The following is a 16200-nucleotide window of genomic DNA, read 5'->3' on the forward strand; positions in this document are numbered from 1 at the left end:
GATAGTTGATTTTTCTTCCAGTTTTTTGGTGATATACAGCATAATGTCTTGACTTACGTACATCAGGAAATGATACAAGTAGTGAACATCCATCTTCTCATATAGATACAAAATAAAGTAGTTCTTAGATCCTATGTCCTGAGTTTTCTTCTTAGAAAAGTAATGCATACTTAAAAAAAGTGGCTTTTAAAATTACTCTTAAAAATCACTCATAGAAAGAAGGGACATACTCTTCTTTACAGAATTCCAAACAGTACATGTAGATGCTCCCCCTTACAGGAAGTGGAGCTGAATCTTTTCCTTTTTGAAGGTAGGCTGGATTTAATGACTGTCTACCCTAATAACCAAGTGATTCCCTATCAGCCAGTGATGCCATGTACCCACTGACGTGTGAAGGAGGGTACTTCACCTCTGGTATTCTTCAAAAACAGCCTAACCTAGAATATGTGAGAAGTACTCCTCCAAACTTCTTAAGGTCAAAACCAAGGAAAGAAGCCTCGCAGGAGGAGACTAAGGAGACATGGCAACTAAATGTTATAGTAACTTGGATGGATGAAAGCTGGGAAATCCAGAATCAGACCTAGTTCTGGCATGTGTGGTCTGTACCACGGTCATGTTACCTGAGGGCATTCAGGGAAATGGAGAGGGATTTGGGAACTCTGCTGTCTTGGCAGTTTTCCTATAAATCTAAACTTACTCCGAAAGAATCCAAACCCTAGAAATACTAACCTCTCACTAAGCACATACGGTCAATGTCATTTGTATTATCAGTTCAGTTGCTCAGTTGTGTCCGATTTTTGCGACCCCATGAGTCGCAGCATGCCAGGCCTCCCTGTCCATCACCAACTCCCAGAGTTCACTCAGACTCACATCCATTGAGTCAGTGATGCCATCCAGCCATCTCATCCTCTGCCGTCCCCTTCTGCCCCCAATCCCTCCCAGCATCAGAGTCTTTTCCAATGAGTCAACTCTTCACATCAGGTGGCCAGAGTACTGGAGTTTCAGCTTTAGCATCATTGCTTCCAAAGAAATCCCAGGGCTGATCTTCAGAATGGACTAGTTGGATCTTGCACTCCAAGGGACTCTCAAGAGTCTTCTCCAACACCACAGTTCAAAAGCATCAGTTCTTTGGCACTCAGCTTTCTTCACAGTCCAACTCTCACATCCATACATGACTACTGGAAAAACCATAGCCTTGACTAGCCGGACATTTGTTGACAAAGTAACGTCTGCTTTGGAATATGCTATCTAGGTTGGTCATAACTTTCCTTCCAAGGAGTAAGCGTCTTTTAATTTCATGGCTGCAGTCACCAGCTTCAGTGATTTTGGAGCCCCCAAAACTAAAGTCTGACACTGTTTCCACTGTTTCCCCATCTATTTCCCATGAAGTGATGGGACTGGATGCCATGATCTTAGTTTTCTGAATGTTGAGCTTTAAGCCAACTTTTTCATTCTCCTCTTTCACTTTCATCAAGAGGCTTTTTAGTTCCTCTTCACTATCTGCCATAAGGGTGGTGTCATCTGTATATCTGAGGTTACTGATATTTCTCCTGACAATCTTGATTCCAGCTTGTGCTTCCAGCCCAGCGTTTCTCATGATGTACTCTGCATAGAAGTTAAATAAGCAGGGTGACAATATACAGCCTTGACGGACTCCTTTTCCTATTTGGAACTGGTCTGTTGTTTCATGTCCAGTTGTAACTGTTGCTTCCTGACCTGCATATAGGTTTCTCAAGAGGCAGGTCTGGTGGTCTGGTATTCCCATCTCTTTCAGAATTTCCCACAGTTTATTGTAATCCACACAGTCAAAGGCTTTGGCATAGTCAATAAAGCAGAGATAGATGTTTTTCTGGAACTCTCTTGCTTTTTTGATGATCCAGTGAATCTTGGCAATTTGATCTCTGGTTCCTCTGCCTCTTCTAAATCCAGCTTGAACATCTGGAAGTTCACGGTTCACGTTTTGTTGAAGCCTGGCTTGGAGAATTTTGAGCATTAGTTTATTAGCATGTGAGATGAGTGCAATTGTGTGGTAGTTTGAGCATTCTTTGGCATTGTCTTTCTTTGGGATTGGAATGAAAACGGACCTTTTCCAGTCCTGTGGCCACTGCTGAGTTTTCCAAATTTGCTGGCATACTGAGTGCAGCACTTTCACAGCATCATCTTTCAAGATTTGAAATAGCTCAGCTGGAATGCCATCACCTCCACTAGCTTTGTTCATAGTGATGCTTTCTAAGGCCCACTTGCCCTCACATTCCAGGATGTCTGGCTCTAGGTGAGTGATCACACCATCGTGATTATCTGTGTCGTGAAGATCTTTTTTGTACAGTTTTTCTGTGTATTCTTGCCACCTCTTCTTAATACCTTCTGCTTCTATTAGGTCCATACCATTTCTGTCCTTTATCGAGCCCATCTTTGCATGAAATGTTCCCTTGGTATCTCTAATTTTCTTGAAGAGATCTCTAGTCTTTCCCATTCTGTTATTTTCCTTGATTTTTTTGCATTGATCACTGAGGAAGGCTTTCATATCTCTTCTTGCTATTCTTTGGAACTCTGCATTCAGATGCTTATATCTTTCCTTTTTTCCTTTGCTTTTTGCTTCTCTTCTTTTCACAGCTATTTGTAAGGCCTCCCCAAACAGCCATTTTGCTTTTTTGCATTTCTTTTCCATGGGGATGGTCTTGATCCCTGTCTCCTGTACAATGTCACGAACCTCAGTCCATAGTTCATCAGGCACTCTATCTATCAGATCTAGACCCTTAAATCTATTTCTCACTTCTACTATATAATCATAAGGGATTTGATTTAGGTCATACCTGAATGGTCTAGTGGTTTTCCCTACTGTCTTCAATTTAAGTCTGAATTTGGCAATAAGGATTTCATGATCTGAGCCACAGTCAGCTCCTGGTCTTGTTTTTGTTGACTGTATAGAGCTTCTCCAACTTTGGCTGCAAAGATTTCAGTGTTGACCATCTGGTGATGTTCATGTATAGAGTCTTGTGTTGTTGGAAGAAGGTGTTTGCTGTGACCAGTGCATTTTCTTGGCAAAACTCTATTAGTCTTTGCCCTGCTTCATTCCGTATACCAAGGCCAAATTTGGCTGTTACTCCAGGTGTTTCTTGACTTCCTACTTTTGCATTCCAGTCCCCTCTAATGAAAAGGACATCTTTTTTGGGTGTTAGTTCTAAAAGGTCTTGTAGGTCTTCATAGAACCATTCAACTTCAGCTTCTTCAGCATTACTGATTGGGGCATAGACTTGGATTACTATGATATTGAATGGTTTGCCTTGGAAACGAACAGAGATCATTCTGTCGTTTTTGAGATTGCATCCAAGAACTGCATTTCAGACTCTTTTGTTGACCATGATGGCTACTCCATTTCTTCTAAGGGATTCCTGTCTGCAGTAGTAGATATAATGGTCATCTGAGTTAAATTCACCCATTCCAGTCCATTTTAGTTTGCTGATTCCTAGAATGTCAACGTTCACTCTTGCCATCTGTTGTTTGACCACTTTCAATTTGCCTTGATTCATGGACCTAAGGAGAAGTAGCTGTGCTTTGCTGGAGCAGCCGTGAAGAGATACCCCACGTAAGAGAAACCCAAGTAAGACGGTAGGTGTTGTAAGAGGGCATCAGAGGGCAGACACACTGAAACCATACTCACAGAAAACTAGTCAATCTAATCACACTAGGACCACAGCCTTGTCTAACTCAATGAAACAGCCATGCCCATGGGGCCACCCAAGATGGGTGGGTCATGGAGGAGAGGTCTGACAGAATGTGGTCCACTGGAAAAAGGAATGGCAAACCACTTCAGTATTCTTGCCTTGAGAACCCCATGAACAGTAGGACAAGGCAAAATGATAGGATACTGAAAGAGAAACTCCCCAGGTCAGTAGGTGCCCAATATGCTACTGGAGATCAGTGGCGAAATAACTCCAGAAAGAATGAAGGGATGGAGCCAAAGCAAAAACAATACCCAGCTGTGGATGTGTGAAGAGCAATATTGCATAGGAACCTGGAATGTCAGGTCCATGAATCAAGGCAAATTGGAAGTGGTCAAACTTTTATTATAGTTAATTATAATCCACATTTGCCATTATAGTCAAGCTTATTCAGAGAAATAAGCCAAAATTATAAGGGCAAGAGACTGAAACTACACTCTGGGTATCTATCAAACTACAGAAGCTGATGATATAAACTGGCAGTTTTCAAGATTACCTGGTCAAACCATAACTAAATCAGTTAACATCTACTGAGCACTTCTCTTGCAGTTTGTATTAGGTGCTTAAACACAAACAATTTCACTCATTAAATTCTAAAAATATATATTTAATTCTCATTCACAGAGTTCTTGGCAGAGTTGAACTTTGATGTTCCTGTTGTTGTTCTTTCAGTCCCAAAAGCTCTGTTTTAAGTTCTCCAGGTTTGGGTGGAATTTCAGGTATTGTCTATAAAATACAAAAACGAAATATACAGATAGCCGTGCTTTTTTACACTGTGAATGTGACCTGAAAAACATCAAAGAAAGTAAAAAGTAAAAAAGAACAAAAGCTCCCTGCCACTCAATGATAAATATTATGAGGACCTGCTATTGATCTAAGTTACTTTCTAGTCCTCTGTTTACAGCTATCACCATGGCTACAGCTTAAGTACTAAAGGACTCACAGAAAGTTTGCATCAATATCAATTGACAGGCCACAAATTTGAACAAGGTTTCCCACATTGGGAAATTCTTTCCTGCACTATTTACTGACTTCTCTTACATGCCTAGTCAGAAAACAGGTATTAAGAATCAATTCATTTGTTAAGAAACAGTGCCTACTATGTGCAAAGCATAAAGCAGTAGGGGAAAAAAATTACAACACTGCCTTCAAGAAAGGTGACTTCTCAAAAATTTGTAACAGCTTTAGTAAGATAACAATTCACAAAGCATGGTATGGTTTAAATATTGGTGTGGTATGGTTTAAATACCACCTATTTAAATATTCAATACCTTTGGTATAGCCACAAAGTTGCACATCCACCACTATAATAAATTTAGAGAACATTTCATCACCCCAAAAAGAAACCCCAAACCCATTAGCAGTCATCCCCATTTCCACACAACCCTCGCACCACCACCACCATCACCAAGCCACTGCCCTGTCTATAGGCATGCCTCTTCTGAACATTTCATATAAATGTATCACACAACATGCAGTCTTTCATCACTAGTTTTTTTCACTTAGCATGTTTCCAAGATTCACCCATATTGTCACCTATATCAATACTTCCTTTTAGGACCAAAAAATACTCCATTGTATTTATTTATCCACTCACCATGTATCCATTTATTCACATGGATACAAATAAATGGATCCATTTATTTATCCACTCACCAATTAATGGATATTTATTTGGATTGTTTCCACTGTTTGGCTAAAGTGACAATTCAACTTTGATTAAAAGAAAGCACTTATTTACATACTAAATACATAACCAATTTTAATATGATTTTGGCATTAAAAGTTAGCAATGTTGGCACAGGTCCTAAATAGCAGTTTTTGTATATATGGCTATTTTTGGAGACAGCCAAAATAAATGCTTTAACAAGGAACTTTGCTCAATAGTATATGGAAAGGAGTTTGGGGGAGAATGGCTACATGTAGATGTATGGCTGAGTCCCTCTGGTGTCCACCTGAAACTATCACATTGTTAATTGGCTACACTCCAAAACAAAATTAATTAAGATGTCAAAAAAAGAAAATATCATAGTAAGTGGTGTAGAGAAAGGCTTTCAATATTTTAATTCAGAAACGTAAAATTCAAAATGTCTAAAGTGCACTTTACTTAAAATGATTCAGGATGAAAAAAAATTATGATCAACAACAATAAAAAAAAATAGTGCTTTAAAATGAGTCCAGAGACTATATTTTGACCTACTATGACTCCAATATTAAACAGATGATAAGTTAAGAAAAACAGAACAAGTAAAAGTAATGCCAGGGGAGAAGGAAATGCAAAAGGGAAGCCTGAGGAGAAAACATTCAATTCCAAGAGAGAACATCTGCCTCGAATCTTTGAATCTGCTCCTGGACTGGACGACTAGGAAAAGGTGCCCTTAAGGCAGCAGTCCCAAACCTTCCTGGCACCAGGGACTGATTCTGTAGAAGATTTTCCACAGCTCAGGGGTGGGGGGAGATGATTTCGGGATGATTCAAGCACATTACATTTATTGTGCACCTAATTTCTTAATCGAATGCTGCTGCTGATCTGACAGGAGGTACCGGTACAAAGCCTGGAGCTCAGGGACAACTGCCTTAGAGCTTCTGCCTTAAGACAGCACTGAGCACAAGCCCCAGGCAGCCCTCCTGGTCTCCTCTGCTCTGAAATGCACCCCGACTTCTAGCTGTATAGGCTGAAAGACTCCTGCAAAGGCTGGTGATAGTTACAATAGTGACAATAACTGCTGGAACAATACCAACAGACACAGATAAAAGAACATAAATCCCTTAAGTGTTAGTAAAGCCAACAGCCTCCTACACACAGCCTGCCAGCCCTGGTCATCAAGTCCCTACAGAGGTCCCCCACTGCCGATGTCACCACCCAGTCAGGATGAGGTGGCCTGGAACACATCAATATGCCCCTTCTAGAGATTCCTGTCCCATGCCACCTCCTCCCAATGTCCAGGCAGCTGCTGGTAACAATCCTTGAACGTTCTTGCTAATGAGATGGGAGAATGAGGTGTCAATTCCCAGGTATTCCTCTCTTTGTGAAACCTGTTTGATGTCTATTCCTGCACAAGCTAAAGACCAAACAAACTGCATTTCTGTGGAAGGTTCTTACCCCTTCCTGTCTCTACTAACTATCCTTGATGATTCCCTAAAATTCAAGAGAAGCAGTCTAAAATGGTAAGAAAGAGCTACTGCCGCATTGTTTGCACAAAACCTAGATACCAACTAAATGTCCGCAGAGAATTGAGTAAATAATATATGGAATATCTATACTATGAAATACTATTCAATGACCAGTAAGAAAAAAGCTATTAATATAAACAAATCTATCCAAACAGTCGTTAACCAAAACAAGGAATCCACAGAGAAACATGTATATGAGTTTCTATTTGTATGAGGAAAAAGCACCCCATAAACTCTGTGTGTGTGTGTGTGTGTGTGTAAAAATCTGGAAGACTATACCAACCAACAAATGGTAGTTACACTGGGCAGTAGACCGGAGAAAGCGGGTCGTCAGCGGGGGGATTTTTCACTTTTAGTCTTTGTGTGCTGTACTAAATTGCTTTCAGTCGTGTCCAACTCTCTGCAACCCTATGTACTGTTGCCCACCAGGCTCCTCTGTCCATGGGATTCTCCAGGTAAGAATACTGGAGTAGGTTACCATGCCCCCTTCTAGGGAATCCTCCCAACCCAGGTCTCCTGTGTCTCCTGCACGGCAGGTGGATTCTTTACCACTGAGCCACCAGGGAAGCCCACTCACATCCATAGCATAAAACACCAAGCACATTTCTGTAATTATTTGCACTGTACTTCCTTGCCTCCATCTTCCCAGGACTGTAACTCCTCAGAAGTATCTCTAGTTGCCAGTTCTAATCCAAAGAATGCTTATTAAATTCCTCCCTCCTTTGAAGGCCTACATTCACTCCTTCATTCAAGAAATATTTACTGGGCATCTACTACACTCTAAGATCTTTTCTAGATGATTGAGACAGGAGAGCAAACCAGACAGGCAGTCTCCCCACCCTGGAAATTATACTCTACTGGAAGAAACAAAGAACAAGTAGAGAGACAAATGAATAAGATTACTGCAAATTGTGACAAGTGCTCTATCCGAAACGAAGGACTAAGACGGAAGAGCACAAGAGGAATTTTTGGCGGGGCCATACAAAGAACACTCATTGCTGGAGGAGATCAGATCTGAGCAGAGACTTTAAAGTTCTGAAGAAGTAAACCAAAACAAAATCTGGGGGGTGGGGGGTGGGGGGGAAGCATTCCGAGAAGAAAAAGAGCATGACCCTGAGGTGGGGACAGGCTTGATGAATTGGAGAAACAGCAAGGAAGTGTGTGTGGCTGTAACAGAGGGAACAAAGAAGAAAGAGGAGAAGATAAGGTCAGTGGCAGGCAAGTGACAGACCCAGTAAAACCTCAAAACTCCGTAAGACTGTTTTAAGAGCAGGCCATGCATTGCTCTAATGGCAACAAGATGCCACTGTTAAGGTTTTAGGCCCCAGGCAGATGCAATCCTAATTTCAACATCACTTTTGCAGAGTTCCAAAAATAGCAAGGAGAGATAAGAAAGCCTTCCTAAGTGATCCACACAAAAAAATAGAAGAAAACAATAGAATGGGAAAGACTAGAGATTTCTTCAAGAAAATTAAGAGATACCAAGGGAACATTTCATGCAAAGATGGCATAATAAAGGACAGAAATGGTAGGGACCTAACAGAAGCATAAGATATTAAGAAGAGGTGGCAAGAATACACAAAAGAACTATACAAAAAAGATCTTAATGACTTAGATAACCACGATAGTGTGCTCACTCACCTAGAGCCACACATCCTGGAGTCCGAAGTCAAGTGGGCCTTAGGAAGCATCAGTACAAACAAAGCTAGTGGAGGTGATGGAATTCCAGCTGAGCTATTTCAAATCCTAAAAGATGACGCTGTGAAAGTGCTGCACTCAAAATGCCAGCAAATTTGGAAAACTTAGCAGGGGCCACAGGACTGGAAAAGGTCAGTTTTCATTCCAATCCCAAAGAAAGGCAATGCCAAAGAGTGTTTACCGCACAACTGCACTCATCTCACATGCTAGAAAAGTAATGCTCAAAATTCTCCAAACAAGGCTTCAACAGTACATGAACCAAGACCTTCCAGATATTCAAGCTGGATTTAGAAAAGGCAGAGGAACCAGAGATCAAATTGTCAACATCCACTGGATCATAGAAAAAGCAAGTGAGTTCCAGAAAAACATCTATTTCTGCTTTATTGACTATGCCAAAACCTTTGACTGTGTGGATCACAACAAACTGTGGTAAATTCTTCAAGAGACGGGAATACCAGGCCACCTGACCTGCCTCCTAAAAAATCTGTATGCAGGTCAAGAAGCAACAGTTAGAACCAGGCTTGGAACAATGGACTGGTTCCAAATTGGGAAAGGAATATGTCAAGGCAGGATATTGTCACCCTGCTTATTTAACTCATATGCAGAGTACATTATGTGAAATGCAGGGCTGAAGCACAACTGGAATCAAGACTGCCGGGAGAAACATCAATAACCTCAGATACGCTGACACCACCACAGCAGAAAGCAAAGAGGAACTAAAGACCTCTGGATGAAAGTGAAAGAGGAGAGTGAAAAAGTTGGCTTAAAACTCAACATTCAAACAACTCAGATTATGGCATCCAGTCCCATCACTTCATGGCAAATAGATGGGGAAACAATGGAAACAGTGAGAGACTTTATTTTCTTGGGCTCCAAAATCACTGCAGATAGTGACTGCAGCCATGAAATTAAAAGACATTTGCTCCTTGAAGAAAAGCTATGAGCAACCTAGCCAGCATATTAAAAAGTAGAGACATACCTTTGCTGAGAAAGGTCCGTCTAGTCAAAGCTATGATTTTTCCAGGAACCATGTATGGATGTGAAAGTTGGATGATAAAGAAAGCTGAGCACCAAAGAATTGATGATTTGAACTGTGGTGCTGGAGAAGACTCTTAAGAGTCCCTTGGACTGCAAGGACACCAGTCAATCCTAAAGGAAATCAGTCCTGAATATTCACTGGAAGGACTGATGTTGAAGCTGAAACTGCAATACACTGGCCACCTGATGCAAAGAACTCACTGATTGGAAAAGACCCTAATGCTGGGAAAGATTGAAGGTAGGCGAAAGGGATGACAGAGGGTGAGATGGTTGGATGGCATCACCACTAGATGGACATGAGTTTGAGCAAGCTCCTGGAGTTAGTGATGGACAGGGAAGACTGGCGTGCAGCAGTCCATGGGGTCGCAAAGAGTTGGACATGACTGAGCGACTGAACTGAACTTTACCGCTGTGAAAATGAAGTGGTCCAGGAACGAGGGGCAAGGATTCTCCAGCACTCACCAGGTCTGGTCGGTAGTACCTATGCACCACCTCGGCGCCGGCGCACATGGCCAGGAGGCTGGCGGCGAACATTTTCAGGTAAGACGTCCAAGACACACCAGCGGGCATCTTCGGCTAGCTGGACGGGGAGGGAAAGCAGCCGGTGTTAGAAGGTCCTGAGTAAGCCGTGAGAGGAAACGAGCCCGACTGCAGCGCAGCGGCGGAGTCAAAACACCTGGGACCTCAATTATGAAGAGGGCGCTGGGCGCACGAACGCCCCCTAGAGGCGGACGATCAGCCCTCCACGGGGTCGAAGTGTGAGCACCCGGCCTTCGGGGTTCAAAGGCGCCTCTAGCCGAGCTAGCGGAAGGCCGCAGCGGGTGGTTCCGCACCAGATGGTTTACCGCGCCCCTGGAACTCCAGGGAGGAGAAGGACTACAGACCGCACTGCCCAGCCTACAGGTGCGCCCCGGGGGAGACTATACCGCCTGCTGCACGGGCGCTCCGCAGCGGGTCAGAGGACAGCGGAAGGACGCTGGGGAGCCGGACGGGCGGCCGCGGGCCGGACCGAAAGTGCGGGGGATAAGGCCTGCGCCGGACCGGAAAGCAGTGTCACTGCCGGCGCGGGAACGTAACCCGGATGGAAGTGGGGCTTTAGGCCAGAGCATGCGCCTTTCCCACCCCCCCCAAAGCCATTACCCAAAACCCTTCTGGACCCCAGGATCTGGGCGCCCTCATTATTTTCTATAGAACTGAATTTTCCTTGCAGATGTCGAGTCTTGAGCTGAGCTCTGGCTGGATTGTTGCATCTTGTGTGCTTTCCCACGCACAAAGGAGGTTGCTCCCGTTTCTACCTTTCACGAGTGGGTGGAGAATCACATACTGAGCTATGCGTGCTTAGGTGAGGCCACTCTGGAGCAAATGAAATTAAAAGCATTCTCTGTTGTTCCCTATGAAGGAAAGTTACACGGCTCAAAACAGCCTGGAGTTAAAACTCCCCTCCGGGTCCTCCCCACTATTCTATACAAAACAGAACTCTCTCACCGGAAGGGAAAAAAAAATGGACATTAAGGTTGATTACACCCAGCTCCCAGCCGGTCCCAGCCTCTGGCTAATCTCCAGAATTCCTTGCCCCAGCCGGTTAAGAGATAACTAGCCGGAACAACCTTGGAGAGGAACAGGCCCCCTTAAGACAGTTAATGTCTACAAATATGACTATGTATACTTACTCATTTCTTGGGTTAGTGCTGCTGCTGCGGCTAAGTCACTTCAGTCGTGTCCGACTCTGTGCGACCCCATAGATGGCAGCCCACCAGGCTCCCCCGTCCCTGGGATTCTCCAGGCAAGAACACTGGAGTGGGTTGTCATTTCCTTCTCCAGTGCATGAAAGTGAAAGGTGAAAGTGAAGTCGCTCAGTCGTGTCCGACTCTTAGCGACCCCATGGACTGCAGCCGACCAGGCTCCTTTGTCCATGGGATTGGGTTAGTGCAGCAGCTCACTAATCTCACCTCATTAAAGGTGATCTGTTCCTGTAAAGTGCCCCTCTCGTTCTTTTTCCAAACCTTAACCTTCTCGAACTCCCTTACCCTACACATCGTTTGTTACCTGAAACAGCCACACCGACAGCTATGACATTGTGCCGTGGTGCCACTGGAAAAATGGAAGAATGAAATCAACATTTAGCCTATGTGTTTTTAAGATTGTGTTTTGCCGACAAAGTAAACAAACTTATGGTTACCAAAAGGGAAAAGGGGTGGGAAGGACGGATAAATTGGGAGTTTGGGATTAACAGACACTACTATACATAAAATAGATAAACAACAGGGACCTACTGTATACCCCAGGGAACTATATTCAGTATCTTGTAATAACCTATAATGGGAACGATTCTAAAAAAGAATATACTTACATATATGTGAGTTTATCTGAAGCAGTTTGCTGTACACCTGAAACTAACACAACATTATAAATCAAGTAAATTTCAAGTAAAACAAAAGATTGTGTTTTGTTTCATTTAGCAGAAGGTTAATGAAAGACAATCCAAAGAATTAACCTTCTATGTATATGTATCGTGATATGGTCACATTTTTAAAAACAAGTTTATGGTGGTATATTTGACATTCCGTAAACTGCATATATTTAAAGTATACAATTTCGATGAGATCTGACATATTTGTACACCTGTGAAACCATTACTAGGATCAAGATTATGAACACATCCATCAGCTTTAAAAGTTTCTTTGCACCTCTAATTCTGCCCACACAACCTCATTTCCTAGGAAACAACTGATCTTATTTTCTGTCACTATAGATTTGTTTGCACTTTCCAGAATGTTAAAGAAATGGAGTCATACAGAATGTACTATTTTTGGTCTGGCTTATTTCATGCAGCACAATTATTTTGAGATTCATCCACACTGTTTCATGTATCAGTTGACTCTTTTGTATTGCTGAGTATGTTTATACGATGATTGGCTTATCCATTCACCTTTGGTGGACATGTGGGTTGTTTCCAGTTTGGCGCTAATATGAATAAAAACTGCTCTGAACAGTGAAGAGTGCCAGAAAAACAAGTACAGATCTATAAATATATGCTTCTGCTTTTTGCATACATTCCTAGGTGTAGAATGGCTGCAGCCAATGTGGGTATGTAGCTTAACTTTTTAAGAAATTGCCAAACTGTTTTCCAAAGTAGTTATATGATTGTACATTCCCATCAACCGTGTATGAGAGTTCTAGTTTCTCCACATACTCTTCAACACAGTGTAGCACTCTTCAAATTTTAGATATTCTAATAGGTGGGTAATGGTATCTCATGAATAACCATGTTGAGAACCATTTGGGGAAGTGTAAGTTCAAGTCTTTTGCACATTTTAAAGTTGGGTTCTTTATACATTATGGATCACTTCAGTTCAGTTGCTCAGTCCTGTTTGACTTTGAAACCCCATGGACTGCAGCACGCCAGGCTTCCCTGTCCAACACCAACTCCCAGAGCTTGCTCAAACTAACGTCCATCAAGTCATGATGCCATCCAACCATCTTATTCTCTGTTGTCCCCTTCTCCTCCTGCCTTCAATCTTTCCCAACATCAGGGTCTTCTCCATTGAGTCAGTTCTTTGCATCAAATGGCCAAAATATAGTGAAAGTGAAAAGTGAAAGTGAAGTCGCTCAGTCGTGTCCGACTCTCTGCGACCCCGTGGACTGTAGCCTACCAGGCTCCTCTGTCCATGAGATTCTCCAGGCAAGAATACTGGAGTGGATTGCCATTTCCTTCTCCAGGGAATCTTCCTGACCCAGGGATGGAACCTGGGTCTCCTGCTTTGGAGTCAGACGCTTTAACCTCTGAGCCACCAGGGAAGCCAAAATATTATAGTATTATAAACTAATAGTGTACTTATAGTGTTGGAGTTATAAGATGGATCTGATCTACAAATACTTTTTCCCAGTCTATATTTTGACTCTTCTTAATAACCTTTTGAAAAAGAGAAGTTTTTAATTTTAATGAAGTCCCATTTCCATTTTTCTCTTTAATGGGTCATGTTTTGCTGTTATATCTAAGAAATTCAACCCAAGGTCATAGATTTTTCTCTTGTATTTTCTCCTAGAAGTTGTATAGATTTAGGATTTTCAGTTAGGTCTATGATCCGTTTTGAGCAAAACATTTTCTCTGGGTGTGAGGTGTGTGCCCAAGTTTTGTTCTGTTTGCGTGTGTGTGCTTAGTCACTCAAGTCCTGTCCAACTCTTTGTGACCCCATGGACTGTAGCCCACCAGGCTCCTCTGTCCGTGAGATTTTCTAGGCAAGAATACTGGAGTGTGTTGCCATGCCCTCCTCCAGGGGATCTTCCTGACCCAGGGTTGAAACCAGAGTCTCTTGCACTGTGGGCAGATTCTTTACCACTGAGCCATCTTGGGAAGCCTGTATGCATATGGCTATCCAATTGTTCTAGCACCATTTGTTGAAAAGATGCTAATGCTTTCTCCACTGAATTGCTTTTGTACCTTTGTGGAAAATCTGCTGATTAATTGTCTATGTATGTGTCTTTCTGGATATTTTCCATTGATATACTTTTATCTATTGTGATACCACACTATCTTGATTACTGTTGCCTTATAATAAAAACCAGGTAGTGTAGTCCTCCAGTTTTTTCTTTCTTTTTGCTATATTCACTATTTTGTTCTATTTTTTTAGATTACACACGTAAGTGATATTATACAGTTCTTTATAAAGAACATTTTGGTTATTCTAGATCTTTGAGTTTCTGTATGACTTAGAATCATCTCATCAATTTCTACAATAAAGGCTGTTAACGATTTTGATTGTCATAATATTGAATCTGTAATCATTTTGACAATATTGTCTTCTGATCTATGAACACAATGTATCTCTCCACTTATTTGGGTCTTACTTATCTCAGCAATATTTTTGTAATTTGGGGGTAACGTTTTTTACCAGATTTATCCCTAAGTATTTCATATTTTTTGGTATTATTGTGAATGGTGTTTTTCTGATGATTTGTTGGTAGTATATGGAGTACAACTGATTGTCCTATATTGATCTATCCTACAACTTTAACAAAGCAGATTTCTCTCAATAATGTGAGTGGGCCTTTTTCAATCAGTTGATGGCTTGAACAGAAGAAGAAGGAATTCTCAAGCAGATGGCCTTCAGATTTGAACTGGAGCGTTGGCTCTTCCTGTTCTCCAGTCTGACAGCCTTCAAATTTGAGCTGTGACTGTTATGCCCAAGTCGCGAAATCTCCCAATGACCACCAGGGAGCTGATATCCGATGCAAAAGCAAGAGAGTTTTTATTACCAAGCTCAAGCTGGGGCTCCCACTGATACCGACGCTGCGGCTATAGGGAGGAGCCCCGGGTTTTGGATTACATTGCTTATATAGGGAGTATACATGGAAAAAAATCATTTCTAGATAGGGGAACGTCTGATTGGTCACTTTCTTTCGAAGGGTTGTGTGTTGGTTCTTGCTTGGTCCCTATCATCTAGGTAGACCACAAGTTCCTGAGCGTTAAGTCAGGAGATTTTGGTCTGGGGTCCGATTGGCTCGTGGGCGGTGGGGTGAGGTCAAGGGATTTCCAAAGGCTCTTGGATTTCCAAAGGCTCTTTTCCCGGAACCTTACTAAATGGAGTTTTTCTGTTAACAAAATGGAGTAGCTTAGATTCTTCAGTGACATCTGTTCAAGAGTTTCCTCCTGATAATTATAAGGATTAATACACACAAAGCACTTAAAGCAGTACACAGTACAGTCAGTAAATGTATGCTGCTGTTAAGTTCTACCATCATCATTACCACTGTTATCAATATAACTGCTGTCTTTAGTACCCACTCACCCTCCAAGACCCACCCTATTCCACAGCGACACTGGCACATTTAATCTTCCTCTTTAACACCTGTCAATGGGATCAACTAATAATTTGTAAACCTCAGTTCCAAGTAAAAATGCAGGCCCCTGTTAAAGGAATAATTTCAAGATGGCAGTAGCAGAACAGTTAAGTCAATTATGGGGCCCTATTCAACTACTCGGGCCTCCCTAGTGGCTCAGTGGTAAAGAATCCACCTGCTAATGCTAATGGGTTCAATCCCTGGCTCAGGAGGATCTCCTGGAGAAGGAAATGGCAACCCACTCTAGTGTTCTTGCCTGGAAAATCTCGGGGATAGAGGAGCCTGGCCGGCTACAGTTCATGGGGTCATAAAAGAGTGGAACACAACTTAGCAGCTAGACGACAATAAATTCAACCACACAGATGACACATCCATAAAGCTAGCCCTGCCTGCCAGCATCAGAGATGATCTCCTATCCAAGATGATTAATTCCTACTTCTTGAGCTTCCCATTAAAAACCTGCACTTCTACTTAACTTCCACAATATTCTCACCTAATTCAGGCATTTAAAAATATATTCAGGATGCGGAACTTCCTGGTGGTTTACAGGTTAGGACTCGCATTCCCACTGCAGGGGGTATACGGTCCATCCCCATGGGGGAGATAAGATTCCACATGCTGTGGCAGCCAAAAAAAATACAGGAATACTTTAAGAGATGTTGCTTTAAACCTTATTCAGAGCAGTTAGCAAACCCAGGGAGAAAAAGAGGATGGGCTGTTGCTACTT

The 16200-nt window shown here is 42.3% G+C and overlaps 1 protein-coding gene across 2 annotated transcripts; it reads right to left on the minus strand.

The window, feature by feature from the left end:
• Positions 1 to 4296: 4296 nt before the first annotated feature.
• On the minus strand, positions 4297 to 10714 carry UQCC6 (ubiquinol-cytochrome c reductase complex assembly factor 6). Of its 2 annotated transcripts, XM_068972016.1 has the most exons (3): positions 10559 to 10714; positions 10095 to 10212; positions 4297 to 4448 (listed from the first exon to the last, which is right to left on the minus strand). In XM_068972016.1, the coding sequence occupies exons 2-3, from the start codon at positions 10200 to 10202 to the stop codon at positions 4341 to 4343; spliced, it is 216 nt and encodes a 71-aa protein (XP_068828117.1). In that variant the 5' UTR covers positions 10203 to 10212; positions 10559 to 10714; the 3' UTR covers positions 4297 to 4340. The 2 variants fall into 2 exon arrangements, with proteins under 2 accessions (XP_068828117.1, XP_068828116.1); XM_068972015.1 differs by having other exon boundaries at positions 10095 to 10714.
• Positions 10715 to 16200: the final 5486 nt, after the last annotated feature.

This window comes from Capricornis sumatraensis, chromosome 4, assembly GCF_032405125.1.
Source record: "Capricornis sumatraensis isolate serow.1 chromosome 4, serow.2, whole genome shotgun sequence".
Taxonomy (NCBI): Eukaryota; Metazoa; Chordata; class Mammalia; order Artiodactyla; family Bovidae; genus Capricornis; species Capricornis sumatraensis.